The sequence below is a fragment of the Zalophus californianus genome, chromosome 4, assembly GCF_009762305.2.
Source record: "Zalophus californianus isolate mZalCal1 chromosome 4, mZalCal1.pri.v2, whole genome shotgun sequence".
NCBI classification, from domain to species: domain Eukaryota; kingdom Metazoa; phylum Chordata; class Mammalia; order Carnivora; family Otariidae; genus Zalophus; species Zalophus californianus.
In genome coordinates this window covers 182,116,593-182,143,172 of record NC_045598.1, presented here as the reverse complement: position 1 = coordinate 182,143,172, position 26,580 = coordinate 182,116,593, and the positions used below count along the sequence as shown (strand labels likewise).

The window sequence follows — 26,580 nt, the reverse complement described above, 5'->3', positions numbered from 1 at the left end:
TCCTCGCCTCCACCAGCGTGAGTTAGCAGCTAGGATGCACTAGGCACGGCACCACCTTGCCCGAGCTCACGGAGCTCTGTGCGGGCAAGTGCTCTTATTGTCCTGCTGCCCGTGAGGAGACAGGGCTGGGAGGGTATAACTGATGTGCATGAGGCCGCAAGGCAGTGAGTAATGCAACCAGAAATCACACCCAGTGACTCCACCCCATGCTCTGTGCTCCTTCCCACTATCTCCCTTCACAGGCACAGAAACAGGGCCACCAGTGTCTCTATGGGCACCCAACAAAGGTGAGGAGGGATCCCGGGAAGAGGAGGGAAATGATGTGGGCCGGGATCTGTCCCCATCCTCCCACTAGCCCCATGGGACAAGCCAGGGCTTGTACGGGTCCGCTGCACCTGCTGCCTCCTGAGGCTGGAACTCCCCACAGGTGAAGGCTGTGCCTCGCCCATCTCTTTCATCCCATCCTACTCAGACTCATCCCAAATGCCTTGCACGGTCCCCTCTCGGAGTAGGCACTTGGTCAATGCTCAGCAAATTCCGAGGAGGACAAACAAAGCAGAAAGGAGACGCTGAATGTGGTTTTTATCTGGAGCTCCAGGCTGCCCCGCGCACAGGCAGGGACACCACCTCTAAGCAGGGGTCATGTCACCACCATGGGGGAACACATCCCCTCACCCTGACCTCAGAGGGAGTGAGCCCTGTGGCCGAGTCTACTGGAGAAATGTCTCCCTGGCCTGCAGTGGCCTCAGAGCTCCTGCCCCATAACAAGGACAGATCGGGGTCAGCAAACCTGATCTCACAGGAAGTCATGCTTCCTTCCCCCTTCCTTTCTGGGGCTTCTACACTTTTCATGTTTCTTCTGGGGCTTGGCATCTTATCTGATGAGAATCAGGCCCTTCTATGCCACACAGAGCACTCATTTGGAAAGCAAATCTCTACTGTTTTCTCTCCGCGGAGCTGAGTGCCCCCATGAACGAGAGGTGGGGCCAGAAAGTCTGGTGTAATCCGTGCCCTGCTCACCCCCTCCGCCCCACAGCTCACCTTTCCAGAGATAAACCTGCTGGAAGCTGGTAACGGTGTCCAGAGATCCTTCCACGGCTGTTGGAACTGCAAAGACAGATGTTTATTTTCATGAGCTTGAGTGTGCTTGTTCTCACGTGGACCCACCACGGCCATGCTGACCCACCTCTCCCACACGGGCCCCCTCCCAGCCTGAGAACTCTGTTTCCTATCAAGGTGCATGCCCCCAAAAGAGAGCATCGTGGAGCTGTCTTCCGGATCCCTGGTACAAAACCAGAGCTGGTCAGGCCCTGGGTGTCTCGCACAGGGCACCCAAGAGATTAGCGTGGGGAGGGGCCTGGAAACCGTGAGGGAGTCACTGAAGCAACTGGGGATTGGCCGAAAGAGAACCAAGCCTGTAGACACTCGGGTGCTATGTTAATTGTCCAAGTAAGCCCTCTGAGACTCTTGCCTTGTGGGCAAATGGGGACGATAAGTGTGAGCGTGGGAATGGCGTAAACCATCTTCTGTAGCCCTCAACATTGGAGACGCACCCTATGATGGGTAGCTGCCATTATTAGATTCATTACTAATATTATTCAGTTTTCCTTTCTGCCAAACTACACTTCTCCAGAATCATCCAGACAAGACTGGCTTTGCCTTGATGGTTGTGTTTGCCTCTCTGGCCTCTGCTCAGCCCTAAGATCCTGCCAATCCCCCTGTGCTATGAAAGGCTGGGAAAAGAGCTCAGAAAGCACAGATTCTGGAGGCCAATGACCCCACACATGGCAGGAAACATATGGTTCACAACCTGAGAAGTCAAGAAATAACCACATTGTGTTAATTATCATTAAGAATCATGTATTATTTTTTTTAATATTTTATTTATTTATTTGACAGACAGAGACACATCAAAAGAGGGAACACAAGCAGGGGGAGTGAGAGAGGGAGAAGCAGGCTTCCCGCCGAGCAGGGAGCCCGATGCGGGACTTGCTCCCAGGACCCTGGGATCATGACCTGAGCCGAAGGCAGACACTTAAACAACTGAGCCACCCAGGTGCCCCAAGAACCATGTATTATTATAATCAATTATTATTAAGTCATTGCCATTTGTCCAATACTATGATGAACACCTTTCAGATATTGCTTCATTTAAACCTCATAGGTAGGTCTTTTTGTCCCTAATTTCCAGGTGCAGATCAAAATCCAGAGAGGCTAATGCCAGAATTCAAATCCCACTTGCTTCGCTCTATATCCCATGCTCTTAATCACCACGCTAAAGACAGGATAACCTATTTTAGAATTCTGTCCATCCAAAATAGCAAACATATGTAAAGCTTCTTGCGTTTAGAGAGGTGTTTAAGGAGGTTTAAAAAGGTTTAATTAATCAGTGAAAGATTTGGAAAACTCAGCTATTAAAGTCATGAGCCCCCCTTACAAGAATGACCATGCTCTATGCCAGGGGGTGAGCCAAAAATATTGAGCTGCATTTCCATTTGGTTTTATTTCTAAAATGGGAGTAAACAACAATTCCAGGACATCTCACACTGCCCACTGTTGGGATTACACGTTTCCTTAAAAAACCTACTCATTATTCTCTTCTTGCCCTGAATGCCACTTGTAAAAATTAGGGGAAATTAAAACCTATGATATCTGGGAGATCTAGACTTGGATCTCTGAAACTTTGAAACTCATTATACACCTTACAGAGGAGCCCACCGTATACTTTCCGACACCAACACAGAGCAGGGGGCCATCTGCTCAATCTGCTCTGCTTCTGTCACCTTTCTTGATCACATTTGCTTATGATGAAGGGCAGGTGAGGGGACTTTGGACCTTGCCCCAAGGGAAATTGGAGAATTTGTTTCTTAAATATTTTTACACCCAAATCTATTTGGTATACTGACTCTTCAAAAGGATGGAGGGATAGATAGATGATAGATGATAGATGTAGATCTATAGATATATATAGATATCCTTTTGGTAACATAGATGTAAATACAATAAATAAATAAAGTAAAATTTTCCAAATAGTTTAGGCTATGCATTAGGATTCTTTTTTATCCTGTAGAAGTAGGGGAAACAACATCTTAATTCTAGGGTGCTTTATTGCTCTCAAATCTAAGACTGAAACCGAGGACCACTGGTTCCCTTGACTCCCTCCTACCTCCCCAGCCACACAGCACCAGGGTATCCTCCCCAAAGGCGAGCCTCCCTCCAGTCCTGCAATAGCTACCACACATTTCGGAATTCACTTCCCTGGGACCTGGTTCTTGGCAGTGTGAACAGCTACGTGCTGTTTCCAAGGGGCCCATCTTTCCACTTCCACCTAATGAATGCTTCCAGCCTTCTGCATCACTGCACTCGAGAACTCTCATCCCCTTTCACTTGGTTAACCTCTCTATTCATTCTTTAAGAATCAGCACCGGCACCACCTCCTTCTAGAAGGCCCCCATGAACCCTCTGGCTGGGTTCTGTGCCCTTCCTCTAGATTTGCACAACACACTCAACAGGCACCTCTGTCTTTAATCTCATACTTGACTGTAACTGTCCACTGAATGTACTAGAGCTTTCACACTTCAGGAATGGGGACTTATTCCTCTTTATATCAGCAACAGCTGGCATAATCCCTGCTGCAGAACTGGCGTTCAGCACATTAATGAGCGCAAAGAGGAATGAATGAGGAAAACAGAGTAATCAACGATACTCAGGGCCCGCCAAGCAAACATAGAGCATTACCTTCCCAAGCACAGGAAGGCTGGCCACCATATCAGCTTTCCTAATGTAGACCCCCAAAGCGTCCCTCTGTTCCCCAAAACTTCCCTGGCTCAACATTGTCGATTGTGAGGAGGTGCGTAGAACAGAAGCAAACGTGATTCTGCCTCTTCCCTGCTGAGCAATATTTTAAGGTAAAACGTTTGGACTGTCCAGGCATTTGTGCCATTCCTTCCATGACAGCTGAGTTAGAGCATCCCTGTGACCCAAACAGGCCTCCACGCTCTGACTCATTACCTCTCTCTCCATAATCAAGGCAGCAGGAACACATACACATTTAGAAGTTTTGGGGTTTGGCACGGAGCCTGATTCCTGAAGGTTGGTGGGTGTCTTGTGGTCTTAACTTACTTCAGGACACTTCTGCAGAGGTCATGCACTGTGTCTAGGATGGTTAGTTTGAATCTACAGCCTGGGAGTGGGCAGCATCCCAAACTAGAAAGCCCGGGTTTCAGAGTCCACTTTCTATTCCTTGCCTTCCTAATAAACTGCATTCCTGAATCCTTGTCTCAGGCTCTGCTTAGTGCAAAGCACATGACAGCTATTATAAATAACTATAATAGGGTCATCCTATTTGTAGCTGCCCATCAGACATCTACTCCAAATGCATTTGGAGACAGTGAGCATCCCAGAGGCATTGTAAGTTTCTCCACCTAGCTCCCAGCACCCCAAGACGATGGCAAGCGCTGATACAAAACAGCCTCCTATGAAGAGGACGCCAGCCATCAGCCTGAGCCTCACCATTGCCCAAAGCATGAAGCCTCTGGGATTCAGAACAAACCCAGGAGTGTTCCACCAAGGCCTGTTTTTCCTGTCAAATGTTAAGTCCCTATGGGCAGTAAGGGACATTTAATCTGCCTATTTTTCATTCATTTGCACTTCAGGACATTGTGAGAAAGAAGACATAAGCAGTTCCAGAGCCTTCTAAGCCTTTTCCCTTAGAAATGGAAAGATGGATCCAGCCAGCACCAAATAGTTGAAACATCCAGAGATGCCCATTGGCAATTTGGGAGACACAGACTCTGGGTGGATTCCTCTCTTGAGAGTAATATTTAAACAGAAATCTGATGATGGGAAAGAGAAACCTCACAACCAAGAAAAGCACTGGGTCTTCGTATGGGATAAAATGGCCCCCGGGGGATTTGTAGGGTTGTTTGTTTGTGGGTGTATTTGTTTGCTCTGAGCTGATATTTGGTTGGCTTAACAAACAAGGAAAAAGGCACAAAAAGGGAATTCTGAGTTCCCATGAACCTTCGTCAGTCCACTAAGACGGGCAAACAGGGCCCACTGTACGTCAATAATCTTCCTGTCACCCCAGCTAACCTTCGAGCTCCTTCCAACACAGGGACCACTCCTCCCTGTCTGCACCTCAGTTCTTGGCCTGGCGCCCACACTCAGCAAGCTCTCGGGACTAGTGATGGACAAGTGAGCCCAACAACTCCCTCCTCTAAGGCTGTTCATGCCCACCCAGCCCACCTCCGCAACTCACCCCCGACCCTCCCGCGTTCCCAGGGCCTTTTGTCTCCTTCTCTGCACAGCCCTTGAAAATCCTTGAAGTAGAACATGTAAGTCACCGACATTAATGACCCAATGTCTGGAGCAAAGTGAGCCCAGAAGGATGTCCATTACTGGACTCCTGAATTTGCTGGGACAACACAAGTTATACAAGCAAGTGGCACCATGGGTTGGGGTGGGGGAGAGCATCCATTGACAGCCCTGGTCTCCAGAGCATAAGGTTTAGGTCCCAGCGATTGCACTTCATGCAAAGACAGTTTCTTTAAGTACGACACATCACAGCTTGGAACTGCACTCTCCCGGGTAAAACTGTGATGGAACCAGCTGCCTCACTCAAGCATCAAAAGGACTGGTGAGCCCAAGGGGGTGAAAGTGTTTTGTAAAATGCAAAATGGATACTGATGTGCTTCCTGTTTGAATTTAGTGTATTCTGTTGAGTTGCAATTTCCTACAAATGGCAATCAATTCACTTACACTTTGTACATAAATGCTAATTCTCCATTAGCCAGGCCACCTGTTGGACCAGACTCTCAGAGTGCCGGTGAGCTGATCAATGAAAGGGGATGTCCAGATTGGAAGTCCTACAGGATGCCTCTGTGGGATGTGCTGTCAGGGGAGCAGGGACTTGCGGTTCAGATACCATGCCTTAAACTACAGCCCATAGAGCATGTTAGCACTTCATTCTCTAATATGTAAAAAGTGTGCCCCCATTTTACAGATGAAGACCCTGAAGCTTAAAGAGGTGAAGTGCTTCGAGCAAGGCCACAGAGCTGGAGGAGAAAAGAAGAAATCACCTCCAGGATTTTCATTGCAGGCCATTGCTCCATAATCTCCAGCATCTACAGAGTGCCCACCTTGCTCCCGGCATCACTCCCAATGTTTCACCACACATTCCTCCTTCAATCCTTCTAACCTCCCAAGGATCCGAAGTCATCATTATCTACATTTTATAACTGGGAAGGCCAAGGCCCAGAAAGGTCATACAAGGAATAAGCATTCACACTGGAATTTGAATTTGGGGTCTGATTCCAGAGTCCATATTTTAATGAGCATCTAACCAATGGCTAAATGGGAAGGCAGAGGCTGTGACAGACAGAGTTTATCATTGTTGTCCTTAGATCCTTCCCATGTGCTTTTGATCCATTTTGTGGCCTCCCTGAAGCTGTCTAGATCCATGGGATCCTCACTCCACTTTTCCTCTATCAATATCTATTGTTAGAAAAGGGAGTCTATCAGCTATTCACATTTTAGTAAGAATTTAAGCCACATTTCTTCTCCCAGGGACTCATTGTACTTGAAGAGTGACCTATTACTGTGGCAGAGAACAATTGTGCCCTATTGTTCCCAGTTGGAGAGGGCCTCCTGGTCAGTCTGTGTATAAGGCAACCCCCAATTTGGAACACCACGGATATACTTTGGAGTGCCTGAAATCCCCATCAAAGGGTACCTTTCTTAAAGCTTTGTCCATACCCTAAAATATACACCTATACACAGGGCATTGGAAGAAAAACAACCCAAGACTTCAAAAGTCATTTGGTAATCACTCCTTCTCGGGGAGGCCAGACAAGGACACATTCTTTATTTTTGGGCACATACCAAGCACGTGCTCCATGTGAAGCAATTCGCTCTGGATTTATTGCCCATGAGTATATCGTACATCTTTCTGCAAATGCTTGTTTTCACCCGGGGCTACCTCTCAGAATAATGGATACCATATGTTTACTATCCATCATGTAAATAAGCGATTTGATTTTATTTACCCCCAAAAAACACTAAGCCTCATGGAATTCCACCTAGTTAGGCAATATTTTTTGTCCAGGCTTTGGTAAATATTCATTCCACAGATATTATATATATTCTCTACGCCAGGTTTCATGCTGGATGGTGTGAATCCAGAAATTATTAAGACACGGGTCCAGTTCTTAAAAATAACAAAAGATTATGACAAAGTCAAAATATGATAATAATATTATCTAACATTAATACTATGTGTCAGGCCCCCTACAGAGTTCCTCTCAAACAGACGTATTATCTGTAAGTGCCTGTAGAGAGGAGCAGGTAAGAATATCAGCTCTGGAGCCATATTGCCTGGGCTCGGGTCCCAGTCCTTCCCCTGGGAAGCTCGGAGCCCTTAAGAAGACTTCATTTTCAGTGTACCTCAGTGTCTTCAGCTGTAAAATGGGGAGAATTGAAAGCAGTTCCTCTCCCTCCAGGCACTGTGTTGGGGGAATGCGCGCGAGCCCTGGCTGGGGCCTTACAGCAGGGGCTGCCCCATAAAAAGCACAATGGGAGACATGTCTATGGTAATCACCACTCCCTCCTGCCACCTCACCACAGCCCTGGGGACACGGGTCCTCTCGCTACCCCCTTCTATAGACAAGCAATGAGGCCTGAAGATATTTCCTGACCCTGTCCAGGTCACACAACCGGCATCCAAAACTGGGATTCAGCAGCACAGGCACAGTCCCAGCGGGCAACTGAGAACAGTGGACAGGCAAAGGCACGCTGTCAGGGCCCTGCCCACCCCCCTGCCCGCCACCCTGCCTGCCTCCCTGCCTATCAGAGCAATTCACAGAACATGTGTGAAGCTCTCTGGTGGAGGAAGCATTAAGCTCGGCAGGGTAGTCAGGGAGGGCCACTGGGGGACGTGACATTGAGCTCTCGGCCATCAGAACACTGAGAGCTGCCTTACACTGAGAAGTAGGTCTTGCAAACTTCTAGAGGCAGGAGATAGTGGCTGCCAACTCTTGAAGGACCAATGTCTCCTAAAGACAGGAAGCCTCCAAGGGCTCTTTGACACCCTCACCCCCCTTAGTCCCCTTCCCTGCCCTGTCTGGCTGACACCTGCACTGCTTTCACCCCTCCCAGCGCAGAGGGTGGGTTGGAACCCTGTGCTGGCAGAAAAACAGAGAGGAGGCAGGATGGAGCCAGGCTTCGGCCAGCCTCACAGAGGAACCGGGAGTGAGTGATTCCCAGTCCAGTTCTCACCATAAACTCGGATTTTTCAGGTTGGAAGGAAACTGCCAGGTCACCTAGTCAGTGCTTCTCAAACTTCTCAAACTCAGTAGGCATAGCATTCTCCAGACAGCTTGTTTGAACAGATCCCTGGGGCCACCCTGCGGGTCTGGGGTGGGACCTGAGAATCCATATTTCTAATGAGCTTCTGGGGATGCTGAGCCCACTGGTCCTGACCACAAGGAGTCGCGCCAGTGTGGTCAGTCCTCAGCCCAGGGGCCTTCCCTGATGGAGACCTCCTGGGGGGACGGGGCAGGGGGAGGCAGAGAGGAGATCTGACTGCTCACTGTGGGGTCTCATGTGCTAATGCCCGTCCCTGTAAAAAGTGGGGGTGGGCAGATGATCTCAGAGTAACTTCTAGATCTAATGCTTATACGTTTGTGGAAAATGCTGGAAGAACTTCTGAAAGAGGAGGATGGAGCAAGCTGAATGGTTATTTCTGTCAACAGAGCCCATGCGGTGGGGCACAGAGCCCCTTGTGCCACCCGTAAGCAGCAGGGGCCGTGTAGTTGGGACCACCTGCCACAGCTGTGCTGCGCAGCTGAGCCGGCCTCCCTCCAGCCAACCTGCAGCCTTGGGAGAGCTGCTGAGATGCTCTGGTTGGGTTTTATGTACATCTTTGGTACAATTTCTTTTCAGAATTGTAACTCTCTTAGGGTAAGGTCTCTCCTTAGAGAGGGCTCCTAGGAGAGGGATGGCAGACCTTGCTGGTGAGAAAAAATGCATTTTGAAAGAAGTCAGGCAGAAGGCAGAGACTTACTCTGGAACTCCTGGCCTCCCAGACGCAATGTCACCCGGCGGCTCCCCCGGTCGTACGTCACACCAGGACATGTGGCATTAGCCTGGGCTTTAGCAGGGTCCCTCCAGTCCTTGACATTGCAAAGCAGGACGTCGGGGGAGCTCAGCAACCCACAGATGATGGGACCTGCAGGGTCATGAGAGAGAGGAGAGGTTGATGTGATGAAGAACAAGGAGGGCCCTTTTAGGGACTCACGTCTGTGCCCTGAGAGGCTTGGAGGATGGGGACAGGTAACGATGCCTTGGGAGCACACAGGGATGGGCACTGGAACTCAGGAGCCTGGTTTTCAACTGTGGTCCTCTTCCCTGATAGTCCTGCACTTGTCACAGTGGCAAATTCCCAAAGGGAGGGCCACCCCCATGCCGGCCCTGCGGAACCTTTCCTCCTCCATTAGAGCCCTTCTTCATGGGTCAGTAGCAACGGTGTCTTCAATACCACTGGGGGTCTTAGTGTCAGAGTCCTCTGCCCTCATTCTTTACCCCCTATCCCAAAGAGTGATCTTTTTGAGGCTTCAAGCAAATAAACAGAAGCTTCTGTCTCTCTTCTCTTTCTCTCTCTCTCTCTCTCTCTCTCTCTCTCTCTCTCTCACACACACACACACACACACACACACACACGTGCACACGCACGTCAACTTTGAAGGGACTCAGAAAGGAGTACTCAGATTCCAAGTAAGGAACTAGGAAAAACCATGAGCTCTGCACCAATAGCACTTGCCTATTAGGAAGTGAACTCCTTGTCTCTGGATGCATTCAAGCACAGGCCATGTGCCCCCCATGTCTGGGATATGCAGAGAGAAATCTAAAACTGGGGAGGCACTAGACTGTTTTGTCTAATTTTTTATTAGACTAATTTTTTATAAAGCCAGATTTTTTAAAAAAGATTTATTAGCATGAGAGAGAGAGAGCAAGCGCGCTCAGGGAGGAGGGGCAGAGGTGGAGGGAGAGAATCTCCAGCAGACTCCCGCTCAGTGCACAACCTGTTGTGGGACTCGATCTCAGGACCCTGAGATCATGACCTGAGCCAAAACCAAGAGTTGGTGGCTTAACCGACTGAGCTACCCAGGCACCCCTATATTTCCTAATTTTGAATACATGTCCTAATTTTTAAAAAGCTTCACTGAAGTTACGACTTTATTTAGGCTCAGGAAGACCTATCCCGAGCTAAGCGCATTGACAGTGTTTTTTTTTTTTTAATGTTATATTAGTCACCATACATCATTAGTTTTTGATGTAGTGATCCATGATTCATTGTTTGCGTATAACACCCAGTGCTCCATGCAGAACGACAACGGTTTTAGTGAGGTAAGGTAGGCAACTCAAATGCTTCAGATGTCTGTGCTGTGCCAGTCACTTATGGGGGTAAGTGCTCTAAATATGTTAATCCCCTTAATTCTTACCGACATTATTATTTCCATTTTACTGGTGAGGAAACCGAGTCTCATATAAGTTAACTGCCCAAATTTACTGAGATGTAGAAATTAGATAATTTATATGTCGTTTCAATAAGTAATCCCATTAGGTAGTATGGTTGTTCAGATTCTCCTGAAAAAAATAGGAAATCTGTCACCCCATAACCCTATTCCCTTCCTTATCCTAATTTATGCCTAAATCCAGATAAGAGTTGCAAACTCATCCCTCACCAAAATTTCCCCAAGTAGATGACTCAGATGTCTGGCTTATGAATCTGAAGTCTTGTCCTTCTCCCTCCCACTGGCCACTTTTAACCTGCAGGTGATAAGAAATCAGCAGCAGCATCTCTGTGTAAAAAATCACCTTACAGGTCCTCTGACTGCTGGTTCTCAAACCAGGGCCTCGGACTGATCCTATCAACAACATAGGGAGAGCTTTGAAAATGCTCGTTCCTCAGCACCAACCACAGAGTTTCTGACTCGATAGGTTGTAGGGGTGGGAGGTGGTGACATTCGGGAATTGGCATTTGTCAACAGCACCACAGATGATTCTGGTGCACAGCTGGGTTCTAGAATCCCTGACCTGATTAGACCACTTCCCATTTCATAGATGAGGAAGCAGAGGCACAGAAAAGGAGAAAGATTTTCCCAGCTGAAAACCGGAGGAATGGCCAGCAGGCAGCGAGGGCCTCAGGGGGGCCCGCAGGCTGAGCCTCTCAGCACCAGGGTAGCAGGGGTGCCTAAGAGCCCGCTGAGAGCCCAGAGGAAGTCTGCACCCCGTGGCTGCCCTCTCCCAAGGCAGGAAACAGCATCATGGAATTAAACAAGAGGCGAGTGTATTTTTCCTTCTGCTCTCAGACCTTGGAAGAGAAACCCATGTAGCTTTGTTCTTTCATGCTAAAAAGGCAACGAGAACTCTGTGTATCTGAGAGACAGGTGCCAGCTAGAGATTCGAGTCCTTTGCGGATCCCGTCTTGCCAGCTTCCATTACGCTCCTGGGAACCGCGGGGTCACCTGAGTCTCTCGGAACCCCACTGAAAGGTAGGTACAGGAGCCTCATGAATTGTCCTCAATAATCAGTGGAAACAAAGCCACTTAGGAAGTGGAGGTTGGAGGAGGCAAAAGCAGGGAGGGGAATCTACCAGAAAGTTAAGTGACTTTCCGGACCAGGGTAAAAGGACGGAGCAGGAGTCTGTCCCCGGTCAATTTGGCAGATCTGGCCAAAGCTTTCTGATTCAAAGCTCCAGATGTGCCCATCATACAAGCCTGGGAAAGACATCTGCCCAGTGTTTTATGTGCGTCCCCAAGAGAGCTTAACTTGTGGCGTGGTGAGGGGGCCGTTCAGCTCAACACAATTCAGGGATCACAGGTTCCACTTGGAGGGAAAAGCAAGCGAGCTGCAAGCCAGAAATGTCATGGAAACAAGGATTTTGTGGGCTTACTGTTCCATGGAACAAACTAATTCTTCTATATATGATTCTGAGGAAAACGACCTTCCAACTTGAAAAACCATATGGTTTGGTAAGTAACAGAGCATTTGGAGGAATCGTCATGTCCTCAGAGAAGAAGGCAGAAGGCATTGCAGATTTGATCTGCAATGTTTCACATACATACATACATGTGTTTACATGGATGTGCGTGTTGTGTGCATGTGTGTGTGTGTGTGTGTGTGTATGATATCTATGCCTCTATATATACTTTCGCTTATCTAAACACTAACACGAATGCACATCATATAATCACAGAGCATTAAACCTAAAAGGGATTTTAGAATTCAACTCAGTCCAGTCCATGCTCCTGCCCTACCCCTCCAACAGCACGCTCTCATCCAGCCCCGCAGACAAATGTGACCTAACCTCAGCATTTTCAGTAAACACCTTGTTTGAACTCTCAGCAGCATTCAAATCTGTGGACAACCTTCCTTCATCTTCCCACCCTCCCCACCACTGTTTCCGTGATGTACACCCTCCTGGGACTCCTCCTGGATGCCTGGACTCTAATTCTCCATCTTCTTTGAAGGTCCTCCCCATTATGTAGGTGTTCACTAAGGATTACCCCCCTCCCCCACAACCTTTTTACCCTGTACCCCCTTCCTAGGAAATCCCACCCAGACGCACAGCTCTGATACCACCTCAATGCTTGCATCTCTATCTCCCACCTGGACTCCCACTCTGAGCTCTGGATCTTTGTACCCAAAAGCTTAGTCCTCATCTTGTGAATGTCTTAAAGGCATTGCAAACTTGGCACACTGTAAATGGGCTCATGACCTTCCCAAATCTCCCTTCCCCAGCAGCAAACCCGACATCTGGTATCTTCCATTATTCACCACACAAACAAGCTATCCAATCAGGTGAACAAGCTGGATCGTCAAGAAAGGTCTTTGACACGTTTCCCTTCTTCGGTCCTCTGGTTTTGCCTGCTAAGGATACCTTGAATCTGACCCTTTTCTCCATCTCCACCGCTATCACCCCAGCCCCCGCCACTCCCCCTCACCTGGACTGCAGAGGTAGCTCCTAAATGAACCCCACATCTGCTCCAACTCCCCACCCATTACCTTCTGCAACCTCAAGCCAATGCTTCAAAATTCAAATCTGATCATGTCATTCCTTCACTTAAAACTTTCAGTAGCTTCCCAATTATTCTTACAATAAAAAGCACCTGCAGGGCTGCATACACTAAGTGGTTACCTCGTGCCCGCACCTCCCCATGCAGTTCCCCACATTGCATATCCTGGCTTTGGCGACCCTGCTGGTTCCTTTGTCAGACCACGGGTCCTGGGCCTGGAGGGTCCCGGTCCTCACTGTCACATGAATTACCTCCTTGCACCTGGGCAAGGATGAAGCCGTCACAGCACGCATCACGGTCACATGCCCGAAGACAGAAGAGATGAGCCCCCGTCAGATCGGCTCCTGAGGCTGGGAACACAACGGGCCTGTACATTCCGGAGAGCGTGTTTTGGAAACCCGTTTGCTCAAAGCTCTTCTGACTCGTTGTGGTGAACTCTTGGCCTGGGGGAAAAGGCAGAAAAAAATTTTTTTAAATATCTGAAAACCTTTCAGAGTTGACCACAGTTTACTGGTCATATGACAGTGGACCCTCTGGTTGGGCTAGAGGCAGTGTGAAGTCCAAGATGAGACACTCTCTACACCATGAAACTTCTGGATCGCCCGTGCATGGAGAGCATGGAGCTCCCCAGGGTCCTGACCCCAAACGAGCAGACCTGGACAGACGCCCACCACACCTCTGATGGACTAAAGAGGGGTGTGTGGCGAGGTGATATTTATTATTATTGTTATTATTGCCAGAAAACATTTATTGAGCTCTAACTGTATACACAGACACAGTGACACATGCTTTGCCTACTTGACCTCAATTTGTTTTCACCGCCATGTGAGTTAGGTTCAGCCCGTTCTGCTACCGCGTGCGTTTCTGTGGTTCAAACTGAAGCCACATCGGTTGATGTATGGTTTTCCCAGCACGTCACTGCCTTGTGCCATCAAACAACAGGTGAATGCAGCACACACAAACACCGCGGAGGGCGGCAAGCTACAAGAAACTCGCAACTGTACACAGTGCTCAGCGGCCCACGTTCTTCCCCTGGCCCCAGACTGGCCACCTTCTCTGTCTTCAAAGTGACAACTGCAATTTTCCCCTGCCTAACTCAGCTGACTGCCCCCTTCCCAACAACCTCCTATGTCAAGCTCTGTGACTCTTTTACAAGTTACTATAACATTTCTTTGTGATGGATTCAGTATGTCCTTCTTAAAAATTCTGCTAGCATCTTAAATAGGATTGTGATCGCTGTTGTCAGTCCTCTGGCTAAAAATGGTGAGGTTTGGGTTTTGCCTGTCCCTAACTCTAGTTTTCCCATAAGCCCTGTTATTTTTAGAGCATCATTTTGCAAAGAGGAGATTTTTCCAGGGAGATATATATGTGTCTATATATATATATATATATATATATATATATATATATATATATATATATATATAGCCAAAATGTCTGTCCTGTTATTATGGTCGTTTCCCATGTGAGGAAAGAGAATGAACGGTCATGCCTAGGTTGACACAGCTGGTGGGTGGCAGGAGGGATGTGGAGTCTGTGCCCTTCACCACCCGGACCTCCCCTCGACCCAGCTGTTCACCAGGGTTTAACCGACTCATGCACCTGGAAGTTGTGGAGAGGCTCACAGTGTGGGACCCAAGAGGATGGCCTGCAGAATGAGACAGACTGGAGGGCAAATCCCTACAGCATCTCAGAGCCTCAACTTTTCCATCCGTTCAATGGGGATGATAGTATGTGATCCTCATGGATGTTGAGTAGATGAAAAGCTAGACCATACATTAAAAGGCTGAGCAATGAGCCTGGGATTTAGCTGATGCTCAGCAGATATTGTGCAGGTCTCCAGAAAGCTGTTTCTTCTCCTCCTAACATTGGCTCCCTCCACCCTTTCAGCCTGACTGTCCTGTCACTGACTATGCCTGCAAGGCCCCAGCCCATCCTTCACCAAAACCCAGCCTAACTTCAAGGGTCCATCTCCCCGATTTTTCCAGTTAGAATTCATTTCTCTCTCCCTAGATCTCAATGCTCTATCATCCTTCACCCTGTCTTTAAAGCTACTTGAGTCAGTGTCTGCTTCCCCCACCAGCTTGAGATTCCCCAGAGCTATTCCCTGCTGGCCAGCGCTGTGGTCACTGGCCATATGTGTCTATTTCAATATCTGTCTCAGTTCACCGAAGTTCATGTTGCAGTAGCCACATTCCAAGTGCTGGTGGCCACGTGTGGCCCCTGGGTATCATTTTGGACAGCAAGGTTTCATAGAACATTCCCATCACTGCAGAAAGTTCCACGGGACAGCCCTGGACTATAGGGCTCTCTCTCAGCAGCCCCTGGCATCCTCCACATTGCCCGGCATGGAGGACCTCCTGCCCTGAGCAGGATCCTCCTCTTCCTTCGGTCTCAGTTCCAATATCCCCTCCTCTGAAGCTCCTTCCCTGACCCACCTTCCGCAATCAATGTTCATCTTTCTTTTCCTTTTTAAATTGTGATAAAATATATGTAACATAAGATTTACCATTTTAACCACCACTGAATGTGGATAGTTCAATGGCATTCAATACGTTCGCATTGCCGTGTGGCCATCGCCACCATTCAACTCCAGAACTTTTGCTTCATCCCGAAATGAATCTCTGCACCCATCAAACACTAGCTGCCCATCCCCTTCCCCCAGCCACCCCTCAAAACCACTGTTCTACTTCCTGTCTCCGTGAACCTGACTGTTCCAGGAAGCCCATGTCCGTCTTTATCCCATGGTCCTGTTTCATCCTCATCAAAGCACCTAAAACCCTCAGAAGTGCTCTTATTGCTGGATCAATTCCTTCACCAGTCGGTGATTCTGTCTGTTTTGCTCACACCTGCATCCACAGTGCCTGCCAAAGTGCGTTATCACATGGCAGGTACTCAGTAAATAGTTATGAGAAGCGCCAATGCTGAGCAGATCCACACAATGGTCAAGTCCTAGATAACGGAGCCGGTCTGGGGGACATTTCAGAGCTGGGCGAGGTTGTGCCCTGAAGTCCCCGGTTCCACCTTGATGGAGCGGCAAGACACTTCCTCTTTCTGGACCTCATCTGTGAAACGAGAGGGTTGGGCTAGGCAATCAGGAAGGAACCTTCCAGCACTATCTTCCTTCGAGTCTGAAAAATCACATGGCTGCTCGTCCATGTTCCAGGCCACAGATTTTTAAGTGGGTGTAGACAGGATGGACCTAGAAGATGGATCAAGGCGTCCTGTCTTCCAGATCACTTAAGGTCAGGCTGTGAATGCATGTGCCTGCCTACCTCTACCATGTGCCACTGACACAGGAGGCTTTCAAAAACTGCATCTAGTCCTCTGCACCGGTGACATTTGATCCCTATCTCACAGCATGTAAACTAAAGCAGTGGTTTCCTGAGCAGAGATGGTGCTAGGAGGTAGGGAGGCAGGAATCTGACCCTCCCTTCTCTGCTTGCTATCTTAGGATGCAGAATGGCTGAGTATGTGCATTTTCTGCTTAAAAAAAAAAAAAAAAAAGCAAAACAAAACAAAAAAAGCAAAAAAAAAAAAAAAAAAAAAACAAAAAAAAAACAAAAAACGAAAACCAGTTCTGCATTGATTTAGTTTGGCAGCGAGGGAGCTTCTCAATTTCCCTTGCAATTTTTCCCAAAGTATAAACTTTCAGGAGATGAGAACAAATAAGAAAAAGCACTTCTAAGGAAATGGAGCTGACTTTTTTAAAAAAATGTGATAAAAGGCCAAGGATTGGTTTTAAAGAACATTTGGGGGAGTGGTTACTTGTTTGATTTTGGTTTTCCTTTTTAGAAAAACAAAAATCTCTATGCTCTGTTATTATTTTTAAATGGTTAAAATAATAATAATAATAATTGGAATAAACACTGGGGCAGGAATTCTAATTCCCCTGGCCACAGATGAGAGAAATCCCAGTTCTGCCAGACGCTCCCAGGGGAGCCCTGCCCTCAGACAGGATGGAGGCCTTAGGTGAAGGAAGGGCCAGAGACAAAAACTCACGGGCGCTTGTCTCTGCCGTGGGCTGCCGACCGCCCCCAAGGCTCGGTACCTGGGCCGTGGAGCCCTCTCTACGTGCTGCCAGCTCTTTGCTGCCGTCTCAAGCTGCTGGGAGCCAGGCCACCTGAGCTACAGACAGTCCATGGCAACACCCAGGCCCTCGGTCCGGCCTGCTGGGCTGCCATCCAGTCCACGGCCTTACCTCGGATCATGAGGAAATGTGTCCACCAGAGGAAAACCGTCTTAGAAGTCTCCTGCCCTTGCCATTTACCCAACATGGTGCACTGTTCTAAAAGCACAGGTAACCTCCCTCCAAATCTCCCAATCTGCTCAGTTCACTTGTGACTCTGATTTTACTAGTAACGAAATGGAAGCCCAGAGAGCGTCAAGGACCTTGGCCACAGCCAGTGTGTGGCAGAGCGGGGCCAGTGCAAGCAGGCCAGCTCCAGCACCCTCACCCTGAACCGAGGGAAGGAGGGCCCGGAGAGCAGCGACCAGAGAAGGTTCCCAGCTTGTGGGGAGCCTAGACGAGGCCCAGGGCTCGCGCTCCCTGCGCTGCCGGCCCTTCTCTTGGGCCTGATGGAGAGAAGGCAGGAGGCGGGCGGGCCAGGGCAGATGAGGACAGGCTTCCCTGTCCCCACTCCGTGAAGCCGTGCAGGGGAATTCAGACTCACTTAGGTTCAAACCCACCTCCCCAATTTATTAAGAGTATGACCCTGTGAAACTCTTCTAATCTCTCTGAGCCTGTTTCCTTATCTGTAAAACAGGGGCTAGGAACCCTTTCCTGCCTGCCTCTGAGAATGTCTGTGAGGCTGGGTGAAGGCTGTCTGGGGAAGTGAGCGGTAAACTGTGGGGTATGATCCACCCTTGTTACTCAAAGCATGGCCCTGGGGCCAGCAGCTTTGACATCCCCAAGAGGTTATCTGAAAGGCAGAATCTGGCCCAACCCTGATGTATTGACTCAGCTTCTGCACTTTCACAAGCCCTGCAAGTAGTAGACACGCACAGTGCAGCATATCATGCAGGAGGCCCTCAGCAGGGTTGGTGGGGTGGGGGGTGCTTGGAGATTTGGACCATTGTGAGAAGGCCTCGGGCTGGGGGCAGTGTGGCCCCTCCCTAAACGTGCCCTGCTAGGAAGCAGCCCCAACACCAGTCAAGTTAAGCCACTGAGGCCCCAAGCCATCCAGCTCGACCAACCTACCCTTTTTCAGATACACAGCCGGAGAGTCCCCACTCCTCACTGTCACCTGACACCTAAGGCTTCCGAAACCGGTGGCCTCTGAGTTCCCCAATGTGTCTTGAAGCTGGAGATGGAAAGAGGCTGCATTATTACCCATGATGGCCAATTCAATTCAACAAACATTTATCCAACGCTAACCATGGCTAGACACGGGCTACAAAGATAAAAAAAGAGAACATTCCTGCCCGTTTGTTTCTCCCAGTCTTTCAGAGCACACGGACATGTAAGCAATAAATTCCAGCCTAGAGGGTCGGCTGCAAGGACACATAGAATTCCAGAGGAGGTCATTGTAGAAGAGGGAATGATTCATTCTATTGAGAAGGGGGTGCTAGAAAAGTTCCCCCGAAAAAGTGAATCTGGGTGGGTACTGACATATGAGTAGGAGTTCATCAGTTGGAAATAAAAGGAGGATGTTAGGCCAAGGATATGGCAGAAATGAAGCCAAAGAATTCTGTGGTGTTTTGAGGACCAGAGCCTGTGGTTCTCAGAGACGAGAGAGAGGCAGGAATCAGCTCATCGAAGTCCTTACAGATGTGGTTTGCATCCAGTGAGGCTCAAAAGAAGTTTCGTAAGCTTGGAATCGAGGTCAGACGTCCAAAGGCCTTGCCTTCCTCGCTAATCTCCGATCTCTCTTTCTGACTCTTTCTAGCACTCCTGCTGTGTGTGTGGGGGGGGGGGCGGGGGGGCAGGATAAATCTGTTTTTATCAATTTGTGTTTGGTTCCCAGTGTTCTGCCCTTCCCTCAAAGTTGCATACCTGAGTTTCCCGGCCGAGGGAATCTTCGAAGGGCAGGCGCTAAAACAAAGCTATCTGAAGGCTCTGCCCTTCTTCCTTTTTAGAAGACCTGAGCTCAATGGGAAGATGATAGGCTGGGGAGGGGAGAGGGCCCAGAGAGGGGGAGAGTCCTGCACTTGTGAGAAGGGCGTGGGTGGCAGGTCCCAGACTAGAGCACCCCGCCCCCGCCCCGCGTGTGGTCAGGCCTGGAGGGGGTGAGGCAAGTGTCAGAAGGACCATACCCCTGCAGCCTAGACCCGAAGCACGGGGTTCCTGCCTTGGTCAAGAGTCCCTTCCACACCCCAAACCTAACCTGGGCACAGGCACGGGGGAGCCTGAGGGCAGCACCTGGCACCATTGCCTCAGCACTGGGTGGCGTGGACCTGTCACATCACTCACGATCCATGCTCGGCACCCGACCCCCATGCCTCAGGATGGCACTGAGAGCCCCCGGTCCTGCAGGGAGCCCTGTGATGGCTGACACATCGCTAACAGCCAGGCTGTTAGCGATGCTGACAACAGTGTGACAACTATCGTAACAGTCACTGAGCTCGTTCTCTGAGGCAGAAACCGTCCTGTGAGCTTTTCTATGTATGGCTTTACTCAGTCCTCACAAGAACCGGGAGATACAGGTGCCACTCACGACCCTGTATCGTAGATGAAGATTCTGGGGAACCAAGAGACAAAGAGCAACCAGCAAGCAGTGGGGCTGGGACCCGAACCCAGGACAGCCTGGCTCCAGAGTCACCTCCTTAACATGCCCTGTGACAGGCTGTCTCTCCCAGGGTGGGGAGTTGGAGGGAGAGTTCATTCCCTTTTTGCCTTTTTTTTTTTTTTTTTAATGAAGAAGTGTTTTATTTCTTGCAGACTAAAATCCATACTTACTAAGCAAGCAGTGGTCAGGGCATCAGAGGCTCAAATGACCAATAATCCAATAGTTTTGCTCAGAGAAATGCCAGGTGCTTATATGCGCTCAGTAAATGTCGGCTATTTTTGTTATTAATAATTCTATAAGCCGGATCTGATCCCTTAGGGAAAGAGAGGAGTAGAATTTCCTTGGGTCAGAGATTCCCAGTGTCTTGGCAGCCGTCCAGGGAGCAGTGTCACTGACTGGGACCTTAGACCCCCTCGACCACAAAGTACCTATGGGAAGTGTGGACAGAGGTGTCCCATTAGCAGAATCACATTGACACAGACCAGCCAAGGTGAGGTATCTGGAAACCCCAGATAACAAATAAATCCAGCTGGTCTGCGTTGTCTAATGGTGTTAATGCTTATGGGTCCCGGCTCGCTGTCGCCAGCCTGAGAGCCTAACCTCCCTCCCCACCCACCCGCTCTATCTCCCCCTGATAGATCTTAAGACAGGCCTCAGTGATGACAGCAAGAAAAAATAAAGGCACAGTCATCTTCCCCAAAACATTTTAACCTTTAAACTCAAAGGAGCTAACGTTGCCTCGATGACTGTGTGTTTTGTGTTAGCTTCTCGAATCCTCACCAGAAGCCTGTGAGGTCAAGCCTCCACATTACAGACGAGGAGTCTGAGGTTAGGAAGTGGCACATGGCCTAACAGCCCCAAACTGACAGGCTTGGGATTCAGTCCAAGACCCCTCCCTGTCTCTTCTCTGGCTCCTGCAGCTACAGACCCTGGCTCGAATCCTAAAATTCAGGGGTCCACCTTCCATGCCCTTTCTGGGATGTCACTTATGAACACACACTCACACCCCTGCACAGGTGCATGTGCAAAGGGCATGTGATTCACCAGTGTTGGTGATGTTGCAAAACTGCTAACACATCTACATGTCCTTAAAAATGGGACAAAAAGGGGCGCCTGGGTGGTGGCTCAGTAAGTTGAGTGTCTGACTCTTGATTTTGGCTCGGGTCATGATCTCAGGGTTGTGAGATCGAGCCCCAGATCGGGCTCCATGCTGGGGGTGGAGCCTGCTTGAGATTCTCTCTCTCTCCCCCTTTGCCCCTCCTCCTGCTCATGCTCTCTCTCTCTCAAAACATAAAATCTTTTTTAAAATGTGAAATAAATTACGTACATCAGTAGAATGGATTGGTATGCTGCCATTAAAAAGAACAAGGTTCATTTTAAACATACAGAAAGTTAAGCATTATGTGAGAAAATCAAGGTAGAAAAGAATATGTATTATAAGCTATTAACATTTAAACAAACCAAAAAGGATGCTTATAAACACATAGACATTTTCTAGAAGTTTCCATGAGAAACTGGAAGAGTAAAACGAGATTTGCATGTGGCTAGGAGCTGGAAAGTTACGACAACTGCTTCTCTCTGCACCCTCTTCTGTCCTGATTCATGGTCACAGTGAAATTGTCAGCCTTGGCCCCAGGCACAGCCATTTCATGGGGTTCAAACTAATATTTAACATTTTCTTTTTAAGCTATAATCGTGTTCGCTCAGACGGACAGCTGCATCCTGAGCCTTCGCCGGCCCACTGCGGTCTCCATTTCCCAAAGCCCGATGTCCATTCAGTCAGGGCATGTCTGACCCTGAGCCCCCACACAGCTGCCAAGACTGACTGACCTGAACCAAAGTCGTGCAGGCGATGTTGTCACTGGTCCAAGCATAGAAATTGCAGGAGACCTCTGATCCCGCCGTGGACACCGTGAGGAAGCTGCAGGCCTCGTCCAAAGCACAGTCTGTGGACAGCACGGGCACCTGTCTCTCTCAGGTGATACTGAGGACAGACGGACACATGCCCCCACGCCCTGCCCCCAACACACCCAAACACACACTCGGTCTGTAACACGGACAACAGTGAGCTTCCTAGACTGTAGGGTTATGATCTCATAACAATCCTTGTAAACCTACACGTTCAATAAATGAGAGTTTTTTTTACCCTTCTCTGGGTAATCTTGCTGTTGCTACAGCGGATAGCTCTCGAGACCGGGACAAATAAGGCTACAAGGAATCGATGTCTTTCACCTCTGCTCCCTTACGTTTGCCACTGCGTTGTTCTTGGTACATTGTGGACGCATCATAAACCCTGCCGTGAAGTCACAAGTTGGACGTACATTTTGGGAATCAATTGATTTACCACGTGTTCTGATAAAGTGTAATTTTTCATCACGGTTCCAATGGTTTTATTCGATCTGTATGCCAAGGTCAGCAGAGCCTATTTCTGCATGCGCCCATCTCCCCACCACCCCTTACCTATGAAGCACTGCAGCAGGGGGAACTCAGAGCCAGGAACTTTGGACACACCCACCGCAGTGATATTGGCATCGAGGATCACTTGAGATTCTGGAGCCTTCTCAAATTTCTGCATCACTGAAAGGAAAGCAGATTGATCAAATCTGACTCTAAAGGGCAGAGGGCCTCCACAGAGAAGCCAGGAAAAGTGCCAGGTCAAGAAAGCCTTCCCAGCTCTTGGTCCCACAGAGGTCCCCAGGAGAAGAATTCCCTTTGAAAATAGTTCCAGCACGCTACTTCATATCTGATGCAGAGAGCTACGTGTTATCATGTCTCCTTCTGCTCCCTCATGGTCAGGAGGTAAGGAGAAAATTTAATATTATGTTCGTCCTTACAACTCATTTTTTCTCATTGATATGGATTTTCCATCCAAATTTATATTTTCTTGTCCTGATCGTCGAATGCTAATTATCTTACAATTATTTTGTTGAAAATTGAAAATCTTCTTTCCATAAAGCAATTTTTGCTTCCTTCTGGAAAGAGATAAGTTATCTTTTTTTAAATTATGTTATGTTAATCACCATACATTACATCATTAGTTTTTGATGTAGTGATCCATGATTCACTGTTTGCATCTAACACCCAGTGCTCCATGCAGTACGTGCCCTCCTTAATACCCATCACCGGGCTAACCCATCCCCCCACCCCCCTCCCCTCTAGAACCCTCAGTTTGTTTCTCAGAGTCCATCGTCTCTCATGGTTTGTCTCTCCCTCCGATTTCCCCCCCTTCATTTTTCCCTTCCTTCTCCTAATGTCCTCCATGGTATTCCTTATGTTCCACAAATAAGTGAAACCATATGATAATTGACTTTCTCTGCTTGACTTATTTCATTTAGCATCATCTCCTCCAGTCCCATCCATGTGGATGCAAAAGTTGGATAAGTTATCTTTTAAAAGACAAATAAAACAGGCACAGGTGGGTTCACGTCAATCTGAGACATGTCCTGTGGTTCAGGCATTTTCATGATAGCCCTTGTTTAAGTGATATATCAGCATCTATTTCTCTAGCTACCATCAACATGCCTGAGTTCTTCTCTGGTGGGAATAACAGAGACACATGTTCATGGAACTAAACAGGGGAAAAGAAATAAATATAAGATCTCAAGACAATAAGACTCAGAACTCATTCCTCACCAAGCGAAAAGTACTGCGGGTAACTCTCAAGGAATGAGACTCATTTTTGAAACCAAAAACATGCCCAGGGTCATCAGTGGTTTGCAAATAACTATCAAAAACCAAGCTCCAAAGTACACCACTATTAGTTTTTTGCAGATAGAACTGCAAGCATGCACATAAGCACCCATTCTCATACACCTCTATTGCTGTGTAAAACAGACTTGTGTCTAGACTGGTTTTTATCATGTCAATAAGTTCAAGACCACCCAAAGCAATCTCTTCTCCATTTTCATAATAAGTGCAGGAAAAAAGTTTATTCCTTCTGGGATACATTTGGGAGAGAGGATGCTAATACAAGAGAAATAGCATGTGTTAAGCCTTCACAAATTCTGATATAGAAAAAAATTCTAATTTTACTAGGGATTCCTTCCATGTTGTTCACTGAAGTTGCCAAGTTCATGGGCTCAGCCCACACTCAACTCTTCTGTTCTCATCTTTCTCTCTCTCTGTGTCTCTCTTTTTATTTTTTTATTTTTATGCCCCTTACTATCTTGTTTGTAGAGAATGCCAGCGCCAGTCCAGCAGACACCAAGCCATATTCAGCTCTTTGTCCCTAAAGTTTAACAGGTATAGGCAGATGCTCACAACCTTGTAGCAGACTAAACAAAATTTGACAGGCCTTTCAGTTTCCAACTGAAGTCTTCCCAGAGGCTGAAAATGCAGTCAATTTAGCACTTCAGTTAGACAAACTGCTGGTTCTCGCAAAAGGGACACCTTGGTGACAAAGATCTTCATGTTATAGCATTCTGTGAGGAAGCTCATTGCCAAACAGAACAGAAACAATCCAGGCTCTGAACTGCCAATAATTCCATAGAATATTGTGCTGGCTGGCAGATTTCTACAGTCTAGTTGTACAATTTCCCACATGCCACATTTTGACTTAGCAAATATCTTGGGAAAGCACAGAGGGTCCACATGAGAGCACAGTCATATTTGATCACGGCTATTTATGTGCCCTTCTCTTTCCAAGGCAAGGACAATGTTCTGAGAATATTTGAACACCCACTAGCTGGCATAGTGACAGAGATACTAGGCTCCTGTGCATTGGATAGATGCACTGAAGAATGAATGAATGACTGCCAAGATCATTGCAGCCCCAGAAAGCCTGGAGAAAACATTACAAAGATCCCAGCATAGCCCTCTGGGCATCTGACGTGCTCTATGAAGTCTTGGGCATGGGTCAGCAAGAAGCAGAATTAGAAAACTGGATCTGGAATTAAAGGAAGATGAGCTTACGATATTTCCAGCAGCCAAGGTCAGTGAGTGAACGACTCACTCTGTGGGTAAACTAAGGGTTTGCTACCGGCAATATAGAGAAGATGGAGGGGAAAACGCCACAAAGGGACGTAGCATGTTGGGGGGGCATGAGCACCAGCTCACCGGAGTCAGCCCCCGTGCGAATCCCGACACCGCCCCTCACCGGCTCTGCGTCCTGACGCACATTTCAATCTCTGAGAGCCCAGTTTTATGGTTGCGAGGATCAAATTGAAGAGCACGGAAAAACTGGTACACGATAGCAATCCAGTAAGTGCCGAGTCCCTTGGCGCCCTGGGGGGACACCTGCCTCCTTATCAGGGCCCATAAAACTGGCTGCGGGAATTAGGGTGGTGGGAGCCTCTCCATCCCTGGTGGCCCTTAGGAAATAATTTTGAAGAGGCCCAGATAATTACAGGAACTCATTCATTCTGCCGACAAGCGCCAACGACCATGGGATAGAACAAAAAATAAGATAGGATCCTAGCCCCAAAGGGTCATATTACCTAAGGAGGCTAGAACCCAGACGGGAGGGTGAGGTATACGATTTTACTTTATCCCGAGAGCAGTACAGGCCCACTGAAGACTGGTAAGGGGCACTGCAGAAACAGAACTGTCTTGTAGAATGACTGTCCTGAAGCATCGTAGAAAAATTGTTGAGGGGCCCACACTGGAGCCGGAGGACTAGGGTGGGCCCGGAGTAATGCCTGTGGGTGAAAACCCAGGCCTGGACACAGCGGGTGGAAAGGAGGCAAATCCCCGCCACCCCCAGGTGATACAGCTGACCTCTACCCTGGGCTTTTTCTGGAGGACAAAGGCCTCAAAAAATAAAAGGAGTGCAGGCCCACTCCCAAGGAGGAAGTTCCTCTCAAAGGCTAAATCGATTGGATTCCAAGAAGGGGGTTACTGACATCCCAGTGGGGACCCAGCTTCTTAACATGGAAATCCTCCTGAATATCCAGAGAGGGAAACCAGCAACTCCGAGCTTTGCATAAGAAGCCAGAGACCGTGAGGTCCAGTCCGGAGGCTGTTTGTCAGCCAGAGCCTCGGGAAGGCATCACCGGAGTTGACACGGCTGGGGTGTTGCTCATAGACACTTCTGGACCACTGATGAAGCTGTCCTTTCTGCTCTGGACAAGCACAGCGCTGAACAAAGCCTGAAACGCTTTGCCAAGTGCAGATTCCAACCCTGGGCGCTGAGGCATTCATTCAGAGGGAAGCAGAGAGGAGTGGAGTTCAAAGGCAAGCATTTAGGTGATGATCCCCGAATAGCTAGGAGTCCCCAGGGCCTAGCCACCTGCTCCCCACCGTGGCCAGCAACTCCCTCACTGGTGAAGGGCACCTAAGGTCAGCCTGCCTGGTGGCCTAGAGCACCTTCAAGCTTCAACACCCCGATTGCTCTTTCTGTCCAAGAAGAGGAATACCGGAAAGAAGAATTAGACTTTCCTTGGATTTGCAGTGTATCCAAGGGAACATGCATGCACACAAGCGCACACACACACACACACACACACACACACACACACACACCACACACACACACTCAAGATTCGTTAGCGCTTTGCTGAGGAAGGGAATGATTACTCTGAGCATTGCAAAATGAAAATGCCTCACTTGGATTTTCTCAGGTGTCGTATGTGATCAGCTGCCCCCACTTCCCTAGAGAGCAGGTAGGCTACGCACATGTGTGTGTGTGTTTGTGTGTGTGTACAAGTGTGCATGTATGTGTGCAGGTGTGTGCTTCATAAGGGAGCAGATAAATCTAAGCAGAAGCAGATTGGTGTCATGGAAAGAATGGGTTTGGGGGTCGGATACACACCAGTTCAAATTCTAGGCATGTTATGTCC

The 26,580-nt window shown here is 48.4% G+C and overlaps 1 protein-coding gene across 1 annotated transcript in view; it reads right to left on the bottom strand.

The window, feature by feature from the left end:
* The window catches only part of TG (thyroglobulin), a 244,670-nt gene that overhangs the window by 165,613 nt on the left and 52,477 nt on the right, over nt 1-26,580 (bottom strand). The window contains exons 23-28 of the mRNA XM_027626166.2: nt 22,265-22,381; nt 21,635-21,750; nt 18,277-18,379; nt 13,328-13,519; nt 9,062-9,226; nt 1,042-1,107 (exon numbers count right to left, since the gene is read on the bottom strand). Coding sequence (XP_027481967.2) covers nt 1,042-1,107; nt 9,062-9,226; nt 13,328-13,519; nt 18,277-18,379; nt 21,635-21,750; nt 22,265-22,381 — 759 coding nt within the window. The remainder of the gene's footprint in view (nt 1-1,041; nt 1,108-9,061; nt 9,227-13,327; nt 13,520-18,276; nt 18,380-21,634; nt 21,751-22,264; nt 22,382-26,580) is intronic.